General features: G+C 42.9%; 1 protein-coding gene across 1 annotated transcript; it reads left to right on the forward strand.

The window, feature by feature from the left end:
* Positions 1-1,243: 1,243 nt before the first annotated feature.
* LOC146051873 (uncharacterized) lies at positions 1,244-15,494 on the forward strand. Its single transcript, XM_083167910.1, has 3 exons — positions 1,244-1,331; positions 14,179-14,478; positions 15,349-15,494. Exons 1-3 carry the CDS (start codon positions 1,244-1,246, stop codon positions 15,456-15,458), a joined length of 498 nt encoding a protein of 165 aa, XP_083024036.1. The 3' UTR covers positions 15,459-15,494.
* Positions 15,495-17,219: the final 1,725 nt, after the last annotated feature.

Consider the following 17,219-nt stretch of genomic DNA (forward strand, 5'->3'; position numbering starts at 1 on the left):
GCAGGGACGCAAGTTTTTTCCACAGGTACCACCCCCCCTCCCCCCGGCACCGGGGCGCCCCCACCCCGACTCGCCTGGGGCGCTCCGGGGCCTTGCACCGGCCCTGAGCATGCAGCAGCATAATGGTGGGCAGTGGGGCAGCATAATGGTGTGCACATTGGGCAGCATAATGGTGGACAGGGTGTGGCCAGCAGTTTGCAGTGGGGCACAATAATAGTATGCAGGATGCAGCAGAATGGTGTGCAGTGGAGAGTGGGGCAGCATAATGGTGGGCAGTAGAGCAGCAAATGGTATGCACATGGGCCTGCATAATGGCGCACAGGGCACAGCTAGCAGCTTGCAGTGGGGCAGCATTTTGGGCAGTGAGCCAGTATAAGGATGGGCAGTGTTGGTTAAACAGCATAATCATTGGTGGTCAGTGGTGTAGCATGCCCAGCTTTTCCTCTCGAGCTTGGGAGCCCAGCAGCATTCTTCCAGTCATGTGCACAGTGGGTGGAAGAGGAGTGGCCAGGAAGTGACCAGAAATCTTCAGGAATCAAACGTCGCAGTTCGAAAAATTTAATGCGCACAAAACGTACAATTCGATAAATATTATATGCAGAACATAAGATCATGAGACGTGAGATTCAACCGGCGTGACCGCACATCGCGGTGCATGGTACACAAAATGTGCATACAATCATTCGATTTATCGAACAGATGTGGTCGAAATCAAAAGATTGCATGCTATATCTCACTAGTGTATGGGCAGCATTAGGTTTGAAGCTGTTGGAATTAAATCTCTTTTGATCTAGAAAAAAAAAACACTAAGAGGTAGTGCTCGGAGTGCAATAAAATATTATTAACTTCAAATACCGATCTGATTTAAATGTGGAGGGCAGAGGACTGCAGCTACAGGTGTTTACATACTGTAGTGTCTCATCCTTGCCAAATGCATTCATTTGGGATTCATTGGGATGGGCATATAAGAATAATTTATTTTTAGGCACACAGTAAACCATAGATTTAAACAATCACGAAAGAAGAGTACATTTAGCTGCAGCTACATATAAATAAAGGATGATTATAATAATAATAACAATAATAATAATAATAATAATAAAAATACTAATAATAAGTATGCAAATAATTTTTACTTTGAGAAAATGCACTCATGTATTATACTATCCTCTCCAGTCCGGTATTAGCATTATACAACTCACTGGGAAAATAGAATTTGCACTGTAGAGAAGTCACCAAGAACATGGTGCAGGCATCTTCTGTTGCTCCTCTTCAAGACTCCCCTGATATCCAGCCTGTGTCCGTGTACTCACTGCAGCAATATAGACAGGGTGGGTGGCAGACTTGTCTCTATGGTCTCTTGAGTTTCTACTGGCCCTAGGTGTCAGGGCACAATACAAATGCCCCCACCCCATAGCCAGATTAAGGGGGGGGGGGGTGCAGAGGATACTGTACCTTGGGCACCCCTCTGTTAGGTATCAGAGTACAATGACATCATTAGTTCTCTTGATTCATGAACCAGTAGTACAGAGACTGCTGCTATTCTTGAACGTGACATGGTGGAGGTTAAATGTGATTTTATTTCTCTATGTGTATATATCTTTTTTGAATTTTTTTTTCACTACAAGGAAACTTTATAAAAATCATTTAAAAAATATTTTTCTCTCAATTAGGTGGTGCTATAAACAGTATGACCCATCCAGGAAGAATAACATGCTTTCTATTTGTACTTCCTTCTTAATTTATGATTACAATCACCTGTGGTGAAATTTCTTTATTATAAATTTAATAGCTCAACACAGGTGATGCCAATCATATACAGTATTAAGAGAGAAGTCCAGAGCATTTTGTTCCTTCTGGAATAGGCCGTGTTTTTAGATATGCACAATCTAATATACTGTACATGCCCCTCCAGCCGTGCTCCCTAAGTGCCCGGGCACCTCCAAACCTTAATCCTGCACTGCACCTTCCCACCACCCATTCCGAGTTCGGGCTGCACAGAAAAGCCATTCACCTATCACTACTTTATTGGAAGTTAAAAAGGCTTCCACTTCACAGTTACCACACAAACCACTATAGTTGTGCACTGGGTCACACTCCCAACCACTATTTCCCTCTTCCTGGAAGGTGACCAATTACATGGCGGTTCTGGATTGAGTTAGAGATTGAATATATGGGGAAAAAGAGAGGGAGAAGTCAAGAATGACCCCTAGGCAATGGTGCTGTGGTACAGGGGGATTATGGTTTTATTAACAGTAGTAGAGATATTGAGTCTCTGGATGGGGGTATGATGAGTTAAGTTTTGTCCATGTTAAGCTTTAGGGAGTTCTCAGACATCCAGGAGGAGATGGTAGAGAGGTAGTTGGAATCCTGAGAGAAGACCGAGGAGGATAGGTCATTTGAGGAGAGGTATAGTTGCACGCCATCAACATAGAGGTTATATTGAAGGCTGATGGAGATTAAAGGGTGGAAGAGGGTGATTAGGTGAAGTTGGAGGAAAACAGAGAGAGAGAGAGAGAGAGAGAGAGAGAGAGAGAGCATTTGATGAGGCAATTTTGTGAATTTTGTGAAATTTTGTGAAGTTTTGTTACTTTACTAACTGAACCAAGCTTGTAGTATAGTTTTCTAAAGGAATGATGGAATGTTGTATACTTTTTTCACATCTTTATATGTTTTAGTGTGTGTTGCTCCTTTATTTTAAGAGATTGTTTAAAAACGGCAACATACCTACATGCATGCAGTGTCAATATCGGCAAGTTCACAGAGTTTACATAGACATAGACAAAGTCCCAACCTCAGCCAGGAGGTAGGCTATCTTTCCTTTGAAGCTTAGTGCAGGGATCAGAGAAGCATGTGATGAGCTCACACCCTCTCCTCTGTATTCAATCTAATGAGATTTAGGGTGAGAGGAGAGCAAGAAGGATGTAGCTATTTTACATTATTGTAAAATAAAAAATAAAAAATAAAAAATAAATAGTCCCCGCTTCCACTAGGATGCTGCTGGGCACCCAGTAGTACCACCTACTACAAGATATATGCTAGAAGAATAAACGGGAATGGGAACCCTGCGCTTCCTATTGGGGTAAATGGAATCGATGGAAGAAGATATTTTTCTTTCCGTAATCTTCTTTTATAATGGGTAAATCTTATTCTTTAGCTTGAATTCTTCAATATGGTTCACCTCAAAAGAAGAAGAAAATCTAATGGTGCAGATTTTCCTGGATACTTAGCACACACACGACATCAAATAACGTGAAAGTGAGGGTACTCGTACCATGTGTGGGCCTCTTCTTTACATTATTGGTTGTGCTGGACCAGGAGTTTTGTGTACAATACAGTAAATCCTACAAGGATTACACCAGATCCTCACTTTGCCAGTCTGATAATGACTATGCACCTCTAAGTGTATGATTAATTAATGGAATGTTCTAAGATTATTTTTTTAAAATAAAATTATATATATATATATATATATATATATATATATATATATATATATATATATATATATATATACAGGTTGAGTATCCTGTATCCGTACATCCATTATCCGAATTATTCCAAAAACCGTGGTTTTTGGAATCATTCAAATTTATTTATTTTTTTATCCCCCTAACCCTCTTTTCATACTTACCAAGTCCCAGGGCGTCCACAGCAGGCCTCCGGCATCTTCTCCAGGGCCTCCAGCGGTCCCAGGAATGCATTGCACGAGTGTGCGCGCGCGCCGGTGACGTCACCGGTGCGGGCGCACCCCCGCGCAATGCATTCCTGGGACCGCTGGAGACCCAGAGAAGATGCCGGAGGCCTGCTGTGGATGCCCGGGGACTGCGTGGATGCCGAGGGACCACCGGACACCATCTGGGGACAGGTAAGTAAGCCTAAAAAAAAAAATATTCTAAAAACCTAAAAATTCCCCTATCCCAAATGCTCGTGGTCCCGAGCATTTCGGATAGGGGATACTCAACCTGTATATGGTAATTGATGGATATGGTCTTATTTCCAAATATGACTATTTAGTAGCTTGTATCATTCATTAGATTCTCTATTATGTCTCCTTTCTATCACATTTTCATGTTAAACACAATTTTGTAGACTTTCTAGCCAATGATTCCAGCTAAAATCCACAATTAAAAGATATTCCCTAGGGTTTACTGCTTTTGATTAATTTAATTATATAAAAAAAGTAAAAAAAACCTGGTTAATTTAATCTAGCATTCATATTATATAATCAATCTTTTATTAAATCGTAATTGAAAAACAAAACAAAAGCACAATGGTTTGGTGGAGAAATGAAATCATTCTGAAAGTAACAAAGAACATCAAAATTAATTTCTGGACCTCCATCTTCTGCATCTGCCTGCGTGACTCATACCTAGCTAGGCCATACAAGTGTCTATCTTTAAACACAAATGAAAAGACTATGTGGGAGGGTGGCAACAAATTATGGAAATCAAATTCAGAACAAGTTCCATAGAAATTACCATGTGTTATTTTTCTAGGTTAAAGGAGATTAGTGCAATATATAAGAAGAGAAAGGATAATGAAATATAGAAAATATGAGTTGGAATTCACTGCCGGCTTCATTTGAAAATGATTTACATAATGTCCTAATTATGTAAATGTAGCTTGCACTCACTAGCAATTTACATGTGAGATAACTAAATGTACAGGATTACATTTCAAACTTAGAAAATGTATTTTACAATTTGCTGACATTGTTTGTTTTTTATGTGTTCATTAAATATATTTATTCCATTAATAAACAGAGAAATCTTGAAACATAATAGTAATTTTGTTTATCGATTTGCATCTAAAGTCTCCATTTTTCAAGTGAAGAGAACATTGTGTTGCTCTGTCTAGACTTAAAAATGAAAGGGTAACGTAGTGTGAGATCAAACTGTCTGCAGACATTTCCCATTACTTATTACATAGAAATATCATACAAAAAAGCACCTGGCTTCATATGCGCATATGAAAGGGAAATAAACATACCGGGACTTGGTAACTATACACCATATTAAATCAGCTGTCATTATTGCACATGTTTTTTAAACTTTTTTATGCTTATGTCATTATCTTCTGTGTATATTTTGTGTCCATAGTTTTAAATTAATTTTTGTATGATATTTCTATGTAATAAATTGTCATATTTGTGTGCAAGAGGCGCCCACTGGTATTTTTCTTCTTCCTTTTAACCCTTTTGGGGGCGGCAACCCCCTCCCAGAGGGCAGCCATTTGCACACAGCACGCAAACACTGGCCCACAGCGCTCAAAATATTTTGTTTTCTATTTCCCATTACTTGTCTTTTCAACCTACTCCAATAGAATCACTATATCTGTGTAGTTATTACCTATGTTCTCAAAAAAATTAAATGTCTTATGTTTTTAAACTGGATACGCAATTAAAGAGAGAATAAAAGCATTAGTTATAACACACTGAATGTATGAACTTTGAGAGTTAGGAGTAAAGCAAAAACAAAAATATACAGTGCTCTAATATCACTTTCAGACCGCAAATGCAGGGTCGCACACGTACTTTGAAACGGTTCAGTCCCTGTACGACCCTGCATTTTTGATCTGTTCAGATCACATCATTGAATGGGAAATATTGCCGGTTCGCTGACGTCATGTGGGGGCGTGGCAGAGCATCATCAGGGGTAACGGAGGAGGCAGCGCTTAGAGCTGGTGCTGCTTCAAGCGCTCTGCCTCCTCCATAGTGTTAGTGGGAAACAGGTTGCTCGACTCGATTAACCCATTAACACTGCACAGCAACACGGCAATGAACCAGTAAAAACCCTTCTTTTTACCTTGTTTGTATTGCCATGTTGCTACCAGTTAGCTGCAACCGGTAACTGATTTCACATCGCACCAATTACTGAGTCCAACCGGCATGAACCAGGTAATTAGGTGCTATGTGAAAGGGTTATAACTTATCAAAACCAGTCTGCACCGGAAGTGGGGACAATGAGAGCTGTAACACAGAGAGATGTAGGTTTGGGAGAATCGGGCATGGCTAAATTCAAATCTAAATTGCAGTTTAAGAATAACACTGTCCAGCATTTGTGCTCTACATGCAAAAGCAGCCAGAATTTACCTTACATGGAAAAACAATTATATTTTCATCCTTTGCATGCAGCATGGTTTTTCCAGATGCAAAGTTACTTTTTTTTCTGTAGGGATGTGTGTGACAAAACACTACAATGTGCTGTTATTATTGTTGAATGTTCAAATATTCTCTGTAAAACGCTGCGGAATATGTATGCGCTATATAAAAACTGTTAATAAATAAATATATCAGGCGTTACCAAACCCGATCCTCCAGGATCCCTAACAGATCTCATTTTCCAGGTCACGCAGCAGGTGCACTGTATTATCACCAGCTGTTAGGGATCCACTGGAGAATTAAGAAAGCTAATTCCTGCCCTACCATTATTTCCAGTGATTTCTTAACTCTACAGATGTCAGTTCTGGACAGCCAAGGCTCATACCATCTAACACATAATAAATATATTATAGAAATTATATGATTTCTATTTTAGAAATGATAGAAATTAAATGAGCTCATTCCAAAATACCAAACCAGCACTAAACCCACCCATGGGTTAACTTTAAAAGAAAAGCACAAATGTGGTATTTAACTTCTCCTTCTATAGTAATCTCTAGTCAATGTTGGACTCTTTTTATTGGCTATCAGATCCTCATTGTGGGGCCTGTAATATTTAATAAGATTGAGGCAACCACTGCTACAATGGTATCATAATTAATAGAAGCCGTGCGTATTATACCAAAAACAGTAAAACAAACCACATAGTTTGAAAGGAAACATTAAACAAATAAGTGTCTCCACAACCCATGTTCTCAACATTGTTTTTCAATTAGGGACGTATGTATCAAAGATCGGAAGACTGCACATGCGCATGGCACAATATGCGCATGCGAGAGCTATCCACCTGAAAGCAGCGAGGGAAGGCTGCCTTCGTTTGCTGCTTGCAGGGTGATTGACACCCTGTGGGCGTTTGAGAGCGTGCTGCCGGTGTTTTCTAGGCATTCCCCAGCCATCGGGAAGGATGGCCACTTAAAGGTGATGGATTTATACCTAGGGCAAATGGGCCTGGAAAATGATCAAAAATAGGTGAGAAGCTGAGCAGCTGTGACCAGGGTTGTGTGGGTATGGCCAGTGCAATGTTGAACTGGGGCATGAGGGCTCACCTGGATAATGCATAGGTAAGGCTCATGCTTAGGTGTGTGGTCAGTCTCCAGAGGGGGTGTGGCCAGCTATGAGGAAGGCTTGGCTAACCAGTGCATTATATATAGTGTATATATATATTAAATACTGCTGGTGCATGTATGCTAATGGATCATATTAATAACAGAAATGCAGTGTAGAAAATACACCATAGTTCTGTGCAGTTTATTCATGTGCACAGTCTGGAAGCTCAACTTCCAGCTTCCGAAGCTGATCCCTAGAAGAGAAATTTGGTCCACTAGGCGTTTCCCCTGTGCCCCTGTTGGCCAGTCCAACCCTGGGTCAGTGTCATGGTGGTGTAAACATTTCCTACATTATCAGCCCCAAATATATAAAAGGAGAACATTGTATAAGTACAATTTTAACAGTTTAATCACTTATAGCTGACCCTATGGCCAGCTGGACGGCTGGTCATTATAGTGTTGTCCTAATGATTGGCCTATGTTTATGTGGCGCTCTAGGGCTGTAGTCCCATCTGGCCCATAATTAACTATAGAATTGTGTTATTATAAACTTTTTATTAGCATTAAGAATAATCAAAGGGAGTGCACCAATCCCTAGCCTTTTTCTGTGATATGACATCAGCATCGTACACCTCAACAAGTGGGTGATAATTCAGTTGCTGATGTGCCCTTTAAACGCAGAAATCTGTTTGGCCATGTAGTCTACCTGCTCTGGCCTAATCGGAAATTAGAATGGCAGAGAGAACGTTACATGTGTGAGATGTCTTTTTACCTTACTTATTAACCCACCCTTGTATAATCTGATTTGCTAAGTTTTATAATAAATTAAGAAAGCTTAAGACCCCCAAAGACGTAACTACCATAGGTGCAAGGGGTGCAGCTGCTATGGGGCCCAGAGCTGAAGGGGGCCCATCTTTACTGTATAAGTTATATTTTCTATATACATTTATCATCAATATTTGGTATATAGGGGCCCTTACAAACTTTTGCTATGGGGCCTGTGAATATCTAGTTACGCCCCTGAAGACCCCTAATGCCGCCCATACACAGTGGAATGTCCTGTGCGATGTGATGCGTGCCCCAGCACACATCCCATCACACAGCACATAAAGTAAGTGCTGCATGTACTTTTTGAACTAGATTGCATCACATCTAGTTCTTAACGCATGGTACTTTAACCCATCGCATGTATTTTAAAACGCACAGGGCGCATCACACTGTGTATGGGCATCTTTAGTCTGTAATACTAAATTTGCCTAATCGAGAAGGATTGGGAGTACTCACTTTTTTCTTCTTACTTCATCTTGTCTTTGGCAGATAATTTTGTGGATGAGTAGCTCTCCACGTTCTAGATGGACACACATTGAATTCTATCTGTTCCAACCATTTCATCTTCACATTATCTAGGGACTGCTACATATGTCCTTTTTTTATGCTTGATGTCTGAAACATTTTCTGACAGCAAATTTCATTTACATCTGCAGAAATAAGTATTGCCTATTTTATTGTTAATCTTGTATTTCTCACAGAAATACCCCAGGTCTTCCAAGATAAGAACTTGGTATATATGGGGCGAACTGTAATTTTTTTTAAAAGAAATCTCCAGTTTTTGTTTTTTAAATGGCAATCATTTATACAGCAAAACCAGTATTATTATTATTTTGTCATGTGAACCTTTCTTCTTAACTACTGTTAAGAAAAAAATGAAAAATTCTGAAACAAAGACAGTTAACGCTTCTACAAGAGGAAACCATGTGAGCATCAGCTTGATTACTGGTATGTCAAATATTACTGCAATCAGGAGATTCAGAGACTCACAGAAGACATTCTTTTATTCTTTTCAGGTGCATTCTCAACTTAAAATTAGTTGCATAAAAATGTACATTATTTATTAACAGTTTCTTATGGGCACAAATATTCGGCAGCGCTTTACAGAGAATATTTGGAACATTCACATCAGTCCCTGCCCCAGTAGAGCTTACAATCTATATCTCTACCATATGTACATGCACACACAGACATTCTAGGGTTATTTGTTGGGAGCCAATTAGCCTACGAGTATATTTTTGGATTGTGGGAGAAAACTGGAATACTCGGAGGAAACACATTCAAGTACAGGGAGGAATTACGAAATCCGCACAGTTAGAGCCATGATGGGAATTGAACCCATGACCTCAGTGCTGTGAGGCAGTAATGCTAACCATTACACCGTCTGTACTGCCCATTATGGGATCATATCGATAAATACTACATAATGGAAATATTTATACATTTACAGTTTTACACTAATTAATAATACCTAAGGCCCTTGGTCCATAGTACAGACTGTATTTTCATAATGGCTGACTGCAATTAAAGTGGAAGTTACTTATGCATTACTTTCTTGTTTAAAGCACCTTTGCAATGCAGTGGAGCACATGGATTGTATTCTGATTACACTGGGAGATGCATGACACCCTTCCACTCTATACAAATACATAGATATAAATACTAGGTGAGACTCTTGTAAGTAAATCCAAACCATGCATTTTTCATTCTACAGGAGGTAGCCATGTTGGGTGCACTTGCTGCAAATGGCATAAAGCAGAATACTAAATCATGTGTACAGCATAAAAGTGAGTGCAGCAATTTGAAAGTTTGTAGAGTCCAAATTATAACAATAAGGGGTAGGAGGAGGGGGTTAAAGTGTGTGTGTGTGTGTGTGTGTGAAACGGATGGAACTGAGTTTGGTAGGGGGACTCATTTCCATTTCCACCATAGCCCTGCACATTAATTCCAACAGAAAAGCCTGTCCCAGCGGCTTATGTTTCTAGCATGAGGTGCAGTGCATTCAGAAAGTATTCACAGAACTTCACTTCTTCCACATTTTGGCCCTTATTCTGATCGGTGCGTACTTTTCCGAATTCTTTCGGATGGCGTTTTTTAGCCGTCTGCGCATGCGTGGAGAACGCGACGCGCATGTGCCACGCATGGTCTCCGTACTTGTTCTCACTAATACCGTACAGAAATGTGGACCGCAATCACTCGGCCAATATGGGTGTGTTATGGGCGTCATGCGGAATGACACAGGGGCGTAGTTTCAAAGTGGGCTAAACTGGGCGGAAACATGGGCGGACACGGGGGAGTACACATATTTCGGTAGGCGTGCATTCGGACAGCACGCCGAATGCACGCGAACAAAAAGGGAAGAAATGTGCGGTGTCCAAAAGGTTACTCTTGCTTTGCGGACACCACTCGGTCATGCGCTAGGCAATCGGAATGCCTAATCAGGACGGACGCACCTCAACCAATGTCACCTGAACCCAATACAATCACATACTTTACCCATTACTTGTTAATTACACGCTTCTCACTGCTACAATTGGAAGCATTCCAGCTTAAAGGGAACATTACATGCTGCACTTGTCACACACTTTTACACTGCAAATAATGCACACAACTTAATATTAATAATACTAATACACATGGCACTTCTGCATGTATCAATTAATACAGACATTTGTGGGGCCAAAATAACATTTATTAAAGAAACTTTGGAAAAAATTTAAAACACATCACAAAACAAATGGTACCATAACAGGACAAAAAAGAAATAATATAGAATAAATAGCCACAGCAGAATCATTGGGAACACATCAGGTGGCTTCACAACAAAAGTACAGCACCAACACTTCAAGTACAGCACACAGTAATGGTAGCCGAAACAGGGCAACAGGGGAACCAAACATGACATTTGAACCGCGGGCAAAAGTGGTGACCCTGGTCACGGATTTGAACAGAGGATGCTGACACACACAGCTCAATGGAAGATTTGGGAAGACATAACGGTGGAGATTAATGGGGACACAAGTTCATTTGCGGGCACGTTTGCCCCTGGCAGGCTCCTTGCCACGTGCAGCAGCTCTTCGGCCTCGTCCACGGCCAGAGTCAGATGGTGCCTCATGTGGAGCACATGCTGGTGAGGGGGTGGATCTTCTTCCCCCTCTGGCAGCAGGGAGTGATGGTGTTGCTAATGCAACCGAAGCGGGTGACATTAGGGCCCTATTGCTGGTAACTAGCTCCACCATAAGTTCATTATGGCGGAGGAGGAGGTCATTTTGCCGCAGGGCTTGATCAGTCAGCACCTGCAGGCTAGCAGCAATAGCTTGATGGCTGGTACTCATAGCTTGCTGGCTGGCACTCATAGCCTGCAGGCTCTCAGCAATACTCTGCTGGCTGGTGGTCAAACCCTGCAGCACCTCCTCGGCCCTACGCACCCGCTCGAATGCCGACTCTCCCTGCTGCACAATACTATCCAGCACACGGCCCCACATGGACAATTCAGCCGCGGACAATCCCGGCGGCTGCTGCACGGGCCTGCTACTGGGGCCAGGTGGCACAGACTCCACGGCCTCCTCAAGAGAATCTGGACCAAGCGGTGGGGATGCTGTTGAACGAGAAATTACAAATTACCACACATTCCATACCAAATGTTAAACATCTACTTATGGCCTGGCAAATAATTACCTTCAAGCATAGAAGCCATCACTTCCGCTGGGGACTCGCTGTCTATAGTGCTCACCCCCCGGATCTCCTCCACTGCAATACAGCACTGGGCCATCTCTTCCAGGGGGTGAGCTCCAGCTTGGATGGCATGGGGCCAGCCCCAGAGGTGTGGCTGTGTTCCCACCGCTGGGTCAATTTCTTCTTGAGGTTGCCTTTGAAGTCGTGCCACCTGCAATCAAAGTGTACATATTAATACATGTAACTCCTCATGTTTGCTGTAGCACCCATTGCAATCTGAAACATAATACAACATGTGCCTACTGACAACAAACTTACATTATATTCATTTTTCAAACCAACCCTTAGAACATACAAAAACAGTCACCCTCCAATAACTATCAATTCAATGTCATGGCCAACATGTCTCTGCCTCCAAGCAACGTGAACACCCATTGCCCAACTCCATCTAATATTGAATGTTAACATTACTGGACTTGTACTACTCAAATGTAACACACATGTACTTGCCTCTTCTTAACATGCTCCGTCTGACGAACTTGTGGAGCCACTGCATTAATCTCCGCCGTTATCTCCTCCCAGATCTTCCATCTCCTTGTGTGTGTCAACTTCACCGCTGGGCACTAAATTAAATCACGTGCCCGGGTCACCAGGATGTCAAGCTCCCGCGGTTCATATGCCATGTTTCTTGTGGTTGGTTCCTCTGTTGCCCCACTGCGGCCACGGGCACGGGCACTGCCACTGCCACGGCCACGGGCACGTCCACCGGTTGCTGTACCTGAAGTGCTGGGCTGGCTACTCTGTTGGGAAGCCACCTGCTGTGTTCCCAATGATTCTGCTGATGCTGAGGATGGCCCAGCTGCTGATTGGCCTGATGTTGATGGGCCATCTGGGTGCTCTGGGTTGAGGGGGACATAGGTGGTGTTGGCCTCCATGCGGGACAACAGATTCTGCACCACCTGGTCTTCCTCTGAGCCTGGCATGTTTGCAACAAGTGTTTGCCTCTCTAGGACAACTTTAAATACAATTTCTGTAATTGGCGTTAATCAGCTGCAACCTGCGTTCCGTACGGCCACGTCCGGTACGCCAGCGTCAACCGTGCGGCGCATACGGCCCGCCCCTTGGTGTTGAAAAATATTTCCAAAAAACCTGGCAAACTCAGTAAGTCTGATTTATTAGCTAAATGCAGATTCCAACACCAATGACCAAATAAAACTGAGGTCAGACATGAAATGTATATTTGAATGTACTTCTGTACTGTGCACTTGTTTGCTATGTAGTACAACTGGCACTACCCATTCCATATGTCAATCCAGTCCACCACTTAGCCACAAGTAATCAGTGCTAGCATCCAAATCACATGTGAAAGCACTCCAAAATCAGCCAGGATTCTAGCTACTTTTCATTCCACCTCTGTAGTATGGCCCAGTAGAAGGTAAGTGTACACATGGCACCATGGCCTAATTTTGGGAAAAGGTCTGCCACTATTTGCTATGTTTCTGTTGCATAGCTTTCATTATAAAATAGCTGTTTAGTACCTTGTTGAGTTAGGTGTAAGTGTCTAGTGATGCAGACTATTTCACCTGGTGCTTATACCCATGTTTGGTGAATGTTATAGATTATATATAATGTGTTTACATCTTAGTTTAGACTGTGTGTTTAGGATGGGGGTGCGATGCAATGGGTTAGCCGTATGTTCGGGCGCATACACGCTGTTAGTGTTAAAATGAACAATAAAGTTAATACCAAATATCACTCTGACCAACCAATGACAGCACATGATTGTTTGATTAGTGCCATTCCTAAAATGGCTGCCTACCAGCGAGCACAACCATTCTCCACTGCGGAGCTGCTCTCGCTGGTGGCAGTTATGGAACGGAGACTGGGGCAGGCAGGCCCCTTCATCTCTAATAGGGATAAGCGCCGGGCATACGTTGCGGCCCGGCGCCGCATATTCGCCCGCACTCATGTGCGGAGGACCATCGCCCAACTGGAGAGGCGATGGTCCGACCTGCGGAGGCGGGAGCCGGAGCGTCTGCAGGCTCTGAGGCGGCGTCTGCAACGCTGTAAGTATTTTTGGCAAATACATATAAATGACAGTGGCCAGGATTCGGTCTGCTTCAAAATTGTTAATATGGAGAGTAACAAACAGGCAGCCAATCAGCTCCTACCTGGCATTTTACAACTACAGTCTGTGACATGACAGGAATGATCTGATTGGCTGCGTGTTTATCACTCTACATTGTATCACTTTTGAAGGCTAGTGCATCTAGGCCAGTGAGTGTTTGCATTTTAACATTATTTAATATTAATATTACATGAGGTCAATTGGGTGTTTATGACATAGAAAAGCCATATACTATATGTGTGATATATAACACATATATAATGTGGTTATGAGATGTACTTGTTAGAGTAATTTCAAAGTCAAATGACACTCACCCATTTTGTTTGTTTAACCCACAGCGCGGGGGAGAGCCAGACAGGCACGTCAGGAGGCCCAGGAGGTGGGCAGAGAGACGGACAGACAGGAGGTGGCCAGTGAGGAGGGCTCCCAGGAGGTGGCCATTGAGGAGGCCAGACAGGAGGTGGCCATTGAGGAGGCCACACAGGCCCAGAATGTTGTCACAGAGGAGGACACGGAGGAGGCACAGGAGGTCGGCCAGGAGGTCGAAGTGGAGGAGGAGGAGGTGCCCCTACCCCTCGACGATGTGCCACCACCTCCCAATGTGGAGGATGACGACCTGGTGGAGCTGCCTGGCAGGGGTAAGTAGACATAATGCTTCATTACTGAGTTAGGCACAGTTTGTTATGTCGCACAGCTGATTCAATTTTCCTATAATATAGTAAAGAGTAGTCCCAAAAAATGGGAAACAACAGACACACTTTGGTCTTATAGGGCCATGCTGCAAACGTGCAATCTGGATGCTCATGTAGGTGATGAGTGTTTATTTATGGAGGCTCTTTGTATAGAAGCAACAATAAAACATCAATGGAATATGGGCAGGCCTGATTTATACAGGAGTCCCAAGTGGGCAGTTTGCATGGGCACCCCTCTAGCCAGTGTGCCCGTGTTGTTGTCATGTATTTTTGTAAGGTATTATGTATGATGGATTGACCTTAGAAATTGTTTGGTGTATGGAAGCGGATTAGTGCTGCACTTTCACCTATCTGGCAAATGTGACAAGGAATCATGAAGTAATGGGAAGAGGGAGTAGTCTAGCATTTTCCTGTGGTATCTATTCTATCTAATCTATCTATTCTATCTATTCTATCTATCTATCATGCAGTTTAGCTATTAAGCAGTAACATGCAGGTATATATGTATGGGTCAATGTGGCATGTTGTAGTGGGTGTATGTTTTGAGTTGAGTGAGGAGTCTTTGGACAGGACAACTGTGAGTGATCCTCAAGTGTGGTTGTGTTTTTGATATATAGATTGTGAAATGTATATGTCACACAAGTGTGTGTGTGTGGTGGCAGCATCATGATCATATATTTGATGACATTACATACAAGAGTGGCTCAGGCTTTTTTTGTATGTATGATTTCTCATGGTGTAGGTACTTAGGATTGACTGTACAAGGTGTACGTGAGTAGCATAATTAATGTTGTACCCCCTTTCTCATGCACACAGATTACCAGGAGCCACCCCAGGGAGTAAGAGGGGCTCTCATGAGCTTAAGGGAGGACCTGAGGCGGATGACCGCTCATGTGGAGGACCTCTGTGTCCTGCTGCTGGACTGATGGTGGTCCATGTTATTTAATTTTTGAAATAAAAGTTTGCCGTTGTTTAAGAAGTTGTCTGTGTGTTATTTTAGTATTTAACATTAAAAGTATAAAAAGCATTTAAAACACAAACATGTGGATGTTTAGATATGTACACAGCAAAAGGGTAGATGACATTTTTATCGCCATAGGGAATGTTAGGGTTAATGTATAGTGCTTGTAAGTGTTTAAGGATCAATAAGCTAAATAACAGATGTCCAGGAGCAACAATCTGTTCTCAAAGTGGTTTGATAATTGCCTAAGTGTGTCATGTGATCTATTTGGGAACTCAGATAACAGTAGTCTGGTTTTTTGCGGAAGTACACCGCATCTGTGCGTAGTGGCCGGTTCGCGTCCGTTCTGACGCGGGAAGGCCGTGCATACACGGTCAGACCGTGCAGAATCGGAGTGTATCCCCCGCACACGCATGGTTTTTATGTCGTCCGTAAACACGCCCTGTTCTTAAAGAGTGAGTCCGTCCGAATGCGGAGGACACGTGGGCGTATCTACGGACGAAGCCCGCACGCCGCCGAACAGCGTGGCGTGCGGACCGCACCGTCAGAATTCGGGAATATCCGCACCGATCAGAATAAGGCCCATTGTTATATTACAGCCTGATTCCAAAATGGAATAAATGCATTTTTTCCTCAAAATTCTACACACAGGCCCTCATGATCTGACCAGAACAGAGTGAATTCATCCCCTTTCCAATGTTTGTAGGGACTCTTCCTAGAGCTGGCCAGCCATCTAAAGTGATCGTGGGAGAAGGGCCGAAGTCAGGAAGGTGACTGACCAGGGTCACCCTGTCAGAGCTACAGCATTCCTCTGTGAAGAGAAGAGAACCTTCCAATAGGACAACCATCTCTGCAGCAATCCACCAATCAGGCCTGCATGGTAGAGTGGCCAGATGGAAGCCACTCCTTAGCAAAAACATGAACATCTGGACACCTGGAGTTTGCCAAAATGCACCTGGAGGACTCTCAGACCACGAGAAACTAAATTATCTGGTCTAATGAGACAACGATTGAACTAAAGGGAAATATGAATGCAGCAATGTACAAAGACATCCTGAATGAAAACCTTTTCCAGAGCGTTCTTGACCTCAGACTGGGGCTATGGTTCCTTTTGAGCCAGACAACCACCCTAAGTGCACAGCCAAGATATCAAAGGAGTGGCATCAGGACAACTCTGAGAATGTCCTTGAGTGGCCCAGCCAGAGCCCAGACTTGAATCTAGTTGAAAGCTCCCATGTTGGAGTGAAACCGGTCAGAGATTGTTTACAGGACCTCACGTTGTTGCACTTTAAACCCGTGGAACCTAAATCTATTACATACTGGACAGTCTGCACTTTTCTCTCACTATCAGTTCCCTCCTGAGGAGTAATTGAACAGCCGGGACCCTGCTTGCGGGCTGTCTGGCATCAGCCAGTGCAAAGTTGAAATCGCACATACTTACCATTGCATCTCCAGTGTCATAGGCAAACGCGGGGGGGGGGGGGGGGGGACTCTCCCAAAATCTCTCACTTTCTGATATCACTCCCTATGACATTTGGCCCTATGTGTGGATCTGAACCTTCAAACATCGCAATGGACCAGAGTGTAGCTGCCAGGAGGAAGAGCCACCATGAAGTGGGAGATTGTGTTGTGAGCTTTGAAAGTGCAGTACTGGTTCAATTATGTTCAACCTTTTCCTGACCGGTTATCTTATAAAATTTTTTGAAACAGCCTATACTATAGACCA

The sequence above is a fragment of the Crinia signifera genome, chromosome 1 (genome assembly GCF_055691185.1).
Source record: "Crinia signifera chromosome 1, ASM5569118v1, whole genome shotgun sequence".
In the NCBI taxonomy this organism is placed as follows: Eukaryota; Metazoa; Chordata; class Amphibia; order Anura; family Myobatrachidae; genus Crinia; species Crinia signifera.

Coding starts and splice junctions, on each gene's coding strand:
- LOC146051873 (XM_083167910.1), top strand. CDS start 1,244: ATGGTGCAGGCATCTTCTGTTGCTCCTCTTCAAGACTCCCCTGATATC. Junction 1,332..14,178: donor ACTGCAGCAATATAGACAGG/GTGGGTGGCAGA, acceptor TTTAACCCACAG/CGCGGGGGAGAGCCAGACAG. Junction 14,479..15,348: donor GGTGGAGCTGCCTGGCAGGG/GTAAGTAGACAT, acceptor TCATGCACACAG/ATTACCAGGAGCCACCCCAG.